General features: G+C 32.8%; 1 protein-coding gene and 1 long non-coding RNA gene across 2 annotated transcripts; one reads left to right on the forward strand and one right to left on the reverse strand.

Annotated features, from left to right (window-relative positions):
- Positions 1-780: 780 nt before the first annotated feature.
- On the forward strand, positions 781-4295 carry LOC112525818. Its single transcript, XM_025136098.1, has 3 exons — positions 781-955; positions 1967-2044; positions 3157-4295. The coding sequence occupies exons 1-3, from the start codon at positions 799-801 to the stop codon at positions 4293-4295; spliced, it is 1374 nt and encodes a 457-aa protein (XP_024991866.1). The 5' UTR covers positions 781-798.
- A 1377-nt stretch (positions 4296-5672) lies between these two features.
- On the reverse strand, positions 5673-7170 carry LOC112525945. The gene is made up of 4 exons (XR_003070453.1): positions 6763-7170; positions 6617-6684; positions 6277-6388; positions 5673-6142 (listed from the first exon to the last, which is right to left on the reverse strand). It is a non-coding gene; the product is annotated as an uncharacterized LOC112525945 (long non-coding RNA).
- Between the last annotated feature and the right edge of the window lie 2414 nt (positions 7171-9584).

Here is a 9584-nt window from a genome sequence, read left to right on the forward strand (position 1 = left end):
ATTATGGTTTGCATGGTTTGTAAAATAAACCGCCTATATGTGTTGGGTTCCAGTAAGAAAGAGAGTTAAAGTAAGAAGTGTAAGAGGGGATCTCCACTCTTGATGCACGTTCGAATGAGATGCACCGCATCAATCCATGTATCAAGCACGATTCTTGAATGAGTTTTAGATTAAAGGTGATCAAGGGTCTGGATCCCTTCTTATGCTTCTCATCTTAACTCTCCTTCTCACACGATCTTTTGCCTATATCTATGTGTGTGTGTGTGTATGTATGCATATATATATATATATATATATATAAAAGCAAATGATCGTGTGAGAATAAGAGTTAAGATAAGAAGCATAAGAAGAGATTTGGACTGTTAATCACTTTCAACCCCATCAATTGCGCTTATCATCAGAATTGATTTGATATATCTCACTGCACCGCATCAGTATTAATCTTCAATTAGAATTGATCCAAAAGTACATCAAAATTTCTTTCTACTCTTCTCACCTTAACTTTTATTTTCACCCAAAAAATGATGATGTGTGCGCAATGGACATGGAGTTTTGTATTCCAATTTAGGGTCAAATTAGAGAAGAGTTGTTAAAAATGGCAATAGATTGTTCTCCTTCATAAGTCAACTACCAAATACATTGAAATCGTGGGCAGCAATCATTGACAAAGAAGCCCTTTCTTGCAGGCCTTTCTATATATGTGTATATATATATATATACATAATATATATAATGCACAGGATCGCACATACATGTTTGCAGCTTTCAATCGCCAGCATTTTGGCATGGTCATAGGAGATGGATCAGAAAGAAACGAAATATGACGAGATTTTCGCTCGAAGCTTCAGTAGACACGACCAGAAAAGATTCGGGTACACTGCATTGGTCGTTTGCTTCATCGTCACATGTTGTTTATGCACCGTTTTCAAGCCTTACCTTGCTCCTCTACCTGCTTGTAAGTCGTTTTATATGTCACATTTTCGATAAAGCAACATGTAGTATATATACCTAAAACCATACTACTTTAAATTTTATGTACGTTTCTAGACCATAGCCCATAGTTGAGATGAGTTGGCTCGTCAAAAAGGTTAAACTTGGACCGATATTCTTCTTTCAAGAGATTTGTGGAAAAATAATCTCATCTAATAAGGTTACACATACTTTGTTATTGTATTAGAGCCATGCAAGTTCCACCATTTCACGGACTCAAAACACTTTAGAACAATATGAATATTTTGTGGGTAAGATTGTAGTATATGAAAATTGTATTGTATGTAACAATATATATATATGGTAAGCACTTACCCGGGTAAAAGTCGTCACCCTCACTTACCGGGTAAGACTCTCTATCCTTATCATCGCTCTTACCAGGTAAGATTCTTGGGCCTTGTCATGATTGTCCGATGAGAAAAATTGCCCTGTAAACACCTACCGGATAAGCGTTTAATAAACAATCACAAAGTTTGTAAAAGCTCGAGAACCTTATTCCTCTCTCCCACTTCACTAGATATACGTACACTAAACCTGTATCTAACTCCAATTCCAATGCCATCATAAATCCCCATATAATTTCCTAACAATCTTCTTGAAATTAGGTAATTACTCTATTTCATCAATGAGATTGAGTTATTATTTATCATAAAAAGTTCTTTTTAAAAAAGTGTATTCGATGAAAAATTAGAGAATATTAAAATAATATAATTTATGTTATAAATTATAAAATTGAGAATCTATTGTAGATGAATGCAATTTTTTTAGAAAATCTCTGTTTTGGTTCTTTATTTTAAAAAAATTATAAAAAAGCTGTTGGAAATGCTATTAGGTTATCGGGTGCTTAAATTAGTTTTAGATCCAAAAATAAAAGTTTTATTAATTGATTTCTTAAAATAAAAATGAGATTAAAATTGGTTCTATTTTAATGTAATTTATTCTTCTTTTAATTTAAAAATATTCTGGTTCTTTGTAGTGAATGTTAGGCTAACAATTGTTGATGGGCTTAAATTGGTGATGGGCACCCACGAAATGAACAAACCACAACCGCCATGTAAGTACAAAAGATATTGTTTTGCAACGGTTGTTTGACTTTTCATCTATTATTTTTTTTATTAACTTGAATACTTAATTTGTTATGCGAACTAATTAATCTCAAGATAACTATTTATTTTATGGGTAATTCGGAGTTATCGTGTTTGAACTTCCTTGGCTATAAGATGATTTTTATTTCTCTTTAGATTTAAACTCGGGACCTCTAGACACTTTTAATCTTTAGAGACAAATTCAAACCAATCATATACCAACTTTGTGATTTTATCTATTAAACTTTAAATCTATTAAAGTGTCTTCAAATATTAATTCTTTTAGATGAATTAAGATAAATTTTTATTTGATTTTTTTTTCTAAATAAATTATCATTTTAATTTTCTATCAACGTAAATGTAGAACGAAAATAAACTGTTTAATAAATAATTTAAATCACAGAAAACTAAAATAATGTAAATTATTAATATAATATAAATATTATAAACTGAACAAGTTCATAACACAATGCTTAATAATTTTAAATTTAAAACAGTTAAAGTATTATTATTTGATTACAATTTTTAATTTATACTTTGTTAGTAAACTATTTATTTTTTAAGAGAAAAGTTTAGAAAACCCAACAAACTATTTGATTTTGAATGATTAAGTTTATAAACTATTTTTTTAAATGAAAAATCATTAAATTTTCTCATTTTGAATTATTAAATCCATGAACTATTTTTTTTAATGAAAAAACCGTTAAACTTTATTATTTTGAATGATTAACTCCCAATACAATTTTTTTCAATAAAACAAGTTATCGAACTTTTAAAAGTAAGTTACTTACATCATTCTAACTCAAAAAAACCTATCCGTAAGCCCCTAAAATTAGATAAAAAAGAGGGAGATTCATGTCAGGAGCCAATAGTGTGACATGAAGAGCGAACAACGGTAGGGTGACCGTGAGCGACGAGGGGGAGTGATAGCATTGTTTGCGAGGGGTTTGAATTGCTTAGGATTTGAAAATGGTAAAGGAAACAAAGTATTATTTGGCAGGATTTATACTAGATGATGGCATTACTTGATCAAGACCCACAAAACAAATTAACTTGGAAACTTTCTGATGATTGTCGATAGATATTGGAATAAAGGAAACAAAGCTACTATGCAACACAACAAAACCAAGATCAGATACCTGCATGATGAAGGGCGATGTCAGGATTCAAGGGAATTCTTCCACAATTTTCGTGCTTTCTTCGCATGTGGAAAATGCTTCATGGACCATCAAGCCGTATGCTCGTAAAGGTGACGAAAAAGCAATGCAAAGCGTAACCAATTTCTCGATAAAAGCAATCGAAGAACAAGCTGAAACCATGCCCAAATGCACCAAAATGTACAACGAACCAGCCATTGTTTTCTCGGTTGGTGGGTACGGTGGGAATAACTTCCATGCCTTCACAGATGTCATCATCCCTCTCTACGCAACTTCTCGAGAATTCAATCGAGAAGTGCGGTTTCTCGTGGCCAACAAACGTTCTCAATGGACTACCAAATTCCAAAAAGTGTTGGACAAACTATCAAGGTATGAGAACATTGATATTGATAACGACAACCAAGTGCATTGCTTCCCAAGTATGATCGTAGGTCTTAATAAGGAAGATCGGCAAGAGCTACACACCGATTCAATGAATGATTTCATACGGTTCTTGAGAAGTTCCTACTCATTGGAGCGATCGACCACCATAAAATTAACCAACAGCTCGATCAAAAGACCCCGTCTTCTAATAGTTTCAAGACAAAAGACCCGAGCTTTTATGAACCTGAAAGACGTGGTTGGTGCAGCTCAAGAGATGGGATTCGAGGTGATTGTGACCGAAATGAATGCGAATATGACTCAGGTTTCAAGACTTGTGAACTCATGTGATGTGATGATGGGGGTTCATGGTGCAGGGCTAACCAACATGGTGTTTCTGCCTGAAAATGGCGTGGTGATACAGGTGGTTCCATGCGGAAAGATGGAGTGGTTAGCAAACACTGATTTTGGAGAGCCTTCAAAGGCAATGGGGTTGAAGTATTTGGAGTATAAGATTAGCGAAGAGGAGAGCACATTGATAGACCAATACCCACATAACCATCAAGTGTTCAGGGATCCAGGTTCAATTCAAAGGAAAGGATGGGGTGCTTTTAGATCGATTTATTTAGATAAGCAAAATGTAAAGCTTGATGTGGCCAAGTTCAAAGAGACATTGTCAAAAGCCCTTGAACTTCTTCACTAGTAAAAATGGTTTTTCTTTTTCGATTTTATTATTAACACATAGCGAAATAGACTTCAAAGTACCATTATAACTAGTGTTGTACACGTCCGTTGGTCGGGTACATGACATGATTTTAGACATATTTTAAATGTCTTTAAAACAGACCTCAAACAAAATGACGGCTTATCAATCTGAACAAATCGATAATATGAGAAATATAAGCATAATTTTATGTGACAACAGTTTTATCCGAACTCGATTGCCACCCCAAGTAATACTCCTACTATCTCACAATGTACCCCTAATCGAATCACTCTAGACGGAGACGAAAGAACTGATCAATATCAGTTTCTAAAGAGATTCTAAACGTCCCTGAAACAGACCTTAAAAAGCCCTGAAAATGCTCCGAAAGAGGCCCAATCTGCCCCTATGGACCTGCACTCGATAACAACACTATATAGCTGCTGTATTGGGGACAAATGCTTGATAAGCATCCCCATAGCTGCTTTTTTTGAGACTGATAACACTATTAAAAAAGATACCCACACAAATCCCATTGAATTTCATTAAAACAGGACCATGAATCCTTAGTGCTACCCATCGATAAAAGCATCCACAACAGAACACCAATATTAAAATTGAAGATCGAGACATAATCATACAATGATTCAAACCCATATCATATCCTTAACAAACAAAAAGAATGTTGAAAGTTAACTAAAATGTTACCTTTTATCAACAAAAGCTCTCAAAGATTGACAAAGACCAACAACGGAAGAAGACTTGCCTTCTCCAAGAGAAGTTGGAGTGATTCCTCCAACAACAAAATACTACCCATGTTGTTTTTCGTTAAGTTCATCGATCAAATAAAATGATATCTATACTTTCTTTCACTTACCCAAATCATCAAAAGCAAAAACAAAACTAAATTTTTTATATACCAAAATCATCAGAGACAACAAAATAAAAATAATTACTCATACCCAAAATGTTAAATCATTCCTAACATCTAAGTTTAGAAAAGACACATACTTTGACTTTTGATGTGAAATGAGAACTAGTATTTTCCAACTGTAAAAGTTAATATGATACCATTTACCTGATTCTATTTGACTTTTCTTTTGATAAATTTCTCAAAATCTATTTAAAGTAAAAAGGAGGCCAAATTGTCATCCAAAATCAACCCATAGCTTTGTAAATTGAAGGGATATTGTCTTTATGTAAGTTCGTCAATAAAAATGAAAGGTGAAAAAAATAATGTTGAACCTTGCCAACAAAACATTCAAAGAACTCATATTGGTATCTAACAAATCCACTAAAATATCATTAGAACATGAAAGAATGAAATATTGCAAAATTAAATATTGCAAGAACTGAAAGTGACCATCAAAAAGATAATTTCAAGTCCAAACAACCAAAACTGGCCTTATTCTTCCATTAGCCTTGCTATTAACAATTTCATCATGTGGTGATAATCAAAGAGAGTGAGCAGATACAACCAACAACACCACAACTTCATGATTTGATCAAAATCGAAATCTTTGATCAAAATCCACTGCAATTTACGAGTAGTGATCTCAGGTAAACATGAATAGGTGACAAAATTAGTTGCTTGTGTTTGAAACCCATTCAAACCAGCAACCTCAAGTATTACCGCCTAGAGTTGTGGGGAGGGATATCATTGTGACGGTTCTAAGTAGTTCCATTTTCACAAAGATTACCTTTACAAACGGATTTGTAGAAGCTAAATGTGGCTTTCCATTTTCTTTTTTTGACACCATCAATGCTCTCAACTCACTGCGATACTTCTCCCGATATTTGACTGACTATTCACGGTATGTCTTGCTTTGGGCTGCTAGGGTAAAATCCTGATATACATACATATGTTTACATGTATGTGGTTACATACACATGCAATTGTTGATTAAGAACAACAGGAAAAAATTGAAGAGGAAATCAAAGAACACTGAAGACGTTAGATGATAAGGGAATGAAAATGTACCTGACCGGAAGAAATCCATGGATCTTATTTTCCTTCTTTGATAACAAAGTTGCTTTATGAGAGCTTCTAAGCTCCGAAATTTCATAGGTATTCATTTCTTCGTCCATCAACCCTATTTAGTTGTTGAAAAATATGTATATTCTAAAGCATTGAAAATGACAATTTTAAAGCAACCATAGTTTTAGCTCTCAACACAACCATATTAAAAAGAAAGCTAAATGAATTTCTGTTTGAATAATTCGTAAATCGTAGCATCTAAAATTTCAAAATGCAAAATCCTTGTTTGCCAATTCAGAAATTTATTTAAAATACATATAAATATAGCAAAGAAAAAACATACCGAAGAGGATAACAGGACCGTAAGTTGGCTTCAATGAAGAACATCGAATCCCACGGACCTTGCTAATTCTAAAGATAAGATATCAAAAACATATTATCAGAAACGATTAATTTCCATGATTTACAAACAACTATGAGCTTAGCCACCTCTTTTGTTCCAAGTAATTTCAGGATTTTCATAAATATGTCCAGGGGATTCCGTCGAACTCGCCAATCGACGACGAACACACAATAATATGATCTGATAAGGATGCACTACTTGAAATCGAGCATTTGAAACTCGATGAAGAGCTGGAACTGGATATTAAAGGATTGGTAGACTCCAAAATTAAAACCTATAAAAAAATCTAATCAATTGCAAATTGAGAATTAACTTATACTGAAATTCAATCTTGCCTTCTCTTGAACTGAATGCATGGCATAATAGAAAACAAAAGAATTGTTTGATGAGGATTTGAGGAGATTGAGAAGGACCGATTAGATAAGCAAGGTAGAGCGTAAATAATGAGAGTGACAATCGAAAGGGCGTGAATCTACATGGAATGTTTTGGGTACATGGGATTAGGAGTCTTTTTTACAACTTGTACAGAGCTTTACAAGTTGTACAAGATGCATAATATAATGTACCTCTTAATTTTTACCATTAACTGTTTAAAGTATGCTTGATAATATAGTATAGATAAGGGGTGCCAAATGAAATATTAAGATATTAAAGATAAGTTTTAAAAATAATTCTCTGTGTATTTATTTTATTTAATAATATGATTAAATTTAAAAATATTCAATATTTATAATTACAATGCTATAATTGTAAAAAAATAAACGTATTTTTTTAATATATTTTAGTTAATATATGATTATATATAATAATATGATAAACGTGTAAAATGAAAAACGAAGGGGTATAAAGTAAATTAAATAACTAATTAAAAGGATATAAAGTGTAACATGAAAATAAAAAATAATCTTATTTTTTAAATATCTTGTTGAACGTGAGAGATTGTAAAGCTTTTAAACTTGTATATGATGCATCAAAATTCGTATCTTTAAAAATTCAACAAAAACTGTTTAACATGTTTTATAACATAGTATAGATAGTATAAATAGCTAAATATGTGAAATGAAAATGTATGGATATAAGACAAAATAATTTTTGTATTGATTCATGATATTTAATAGACTTATTGAATCAAAAAATATTCAATATTGTGCTCGATTTGAATATATTGGTGAGATGATTCTAATGATTTAATTTGTAAAAAAGGAAACATATTATTAAATGCATTTTACTTTATATACAATTGCTTGTATTAATATGATAAGGGTTGTAGATAAAAAATGAAAAAGTAAGAGATATAAAGTAAATCAAATTACTAATTATAAGAGTATAAAATGTAATTTTCAAATTAAAAATATTTGATGGAAAACCATGGAAGATTCAATGCTGTAAAATATTGTACAATATCCTTAATTAATTGTATCTTCGAAAATTAAAGAATAAACAATTTAAAGGACTGAGATCTAAAATCAAGTTTGATTTAAACAACTAAGATTTAAAGGGCAATTTTTTGACTCGCCATGGTCAATATTGTATAATATAATCGTGATTTTGTTATATAAAATAATACGGTATGGAAAAAAGGCTTTGCAACAGTATCTTCCAGAACCTCTAACCATAGCGGTTACTGTTAAGGATACTTTGGGTGGAAACGGATGTATTCTATTCAAGAGGAAGAATTCAATTGCGGTACACTTTGAAATTTGACAACTTCCGTCCAGTATAGCTATTGGTCGTGCTTCACATGCTCCCAATTGATTTTGAAACTACGAGGGAATATGTGCTATAAAACCATTGTGAGAACTTGTTATTTTATCGAAACTGAACTTTTTTTCTATGCAGTTGTAGTTTAAGCCATACCGAATCTACCGCATTAAAGGTTCTATTTTATGTGTGCTTTCTGCCTAGTTCTACAACTTTACTTGAGCTCTTACCAAACGAAACTTTAACCTCATAATTATCTCTTCCTTTTTTTGAGAACTCGTTTCGACCAACTCATTAGCTTATTCGCCTGGCAAGTATGGTAGGTGTATCGGTGGATGCTTGTTATAAACTACTTCATATGGAGTGACCTTGGTAACCGGATGAAAATAAGTGTTGTACCACCATTCTTGACATTGTCTAACCCCTTATCTCACATCCTTTGTTAATGTTAGGGAGATAATGGTCTATCAAACACTTAAGAATATTTTATTATACTTTTTTCAGAAGAACAACATCACTGGACATATACATAGACCACATATATACAAGACATACAAACCGACATTTTAACCGACACACCGTTTCAAAGAGACATATTGTTTCAAAGAGACTAACGGACGTTAAGAACTTGACGTGAATACCAACCAGGTCTAGCATACAATCTAATATTCCCGCGTATGCTAGACAGAGTTTATTCCCAGTTCCTTCTTTAGATAAGTGAAACATCCACTGTGCAGCGCCTTGTTTAAAACATCTGCTATTTGATTCTTTGATTCATAGAAGTCTATCTCCACCTCGTGATTTTGAACGAGTTCTCTGATGAAATGAAACTTTATACGAATGTGCTTACTTTTGTCGTGGAACACCGGATTTTTAGTCAAGGCTATGGCATACTTGTTATCGCATAAGATCTTCAAAGCATTCGTTTGAGCGATACCCATTTCTTCCAAAATTCCTCTTAATCATAAAGCATGACAACCTGCAAGGGAATGTGCCATATATTCAGCTTCTACTGAAGACAAAGCCACAACCTTTTGTTTTTTTGATTGCCAAGATATTGCCCCCGAACCCATGCAAAAAACGAATCCCGTGGTACTCCTGCTGTCATCCAAACTTCCTCCGTAGTCACTTCGCTGTAACCCTTCAGACTCGGATTTTCAACTTTCGTGTACATGATGCCATGGTTTAATGTTCCTTTAATGAAACG

The sequence above is a fragment of the Cynara cardunculus genome, assembly GCF_001531365.2.
Source record: "Cynara cardunculus var. scolymus isolate 2C chromosome LG 13, CcrdV1, whole genome shotgun sequence".
Lineage (NCBI taxonomy): Eukaryota > Viridiplantae > Streptophyta > Magnoliopsida > Asterales > Asteraceae > Cynara > Cynara cardunculus.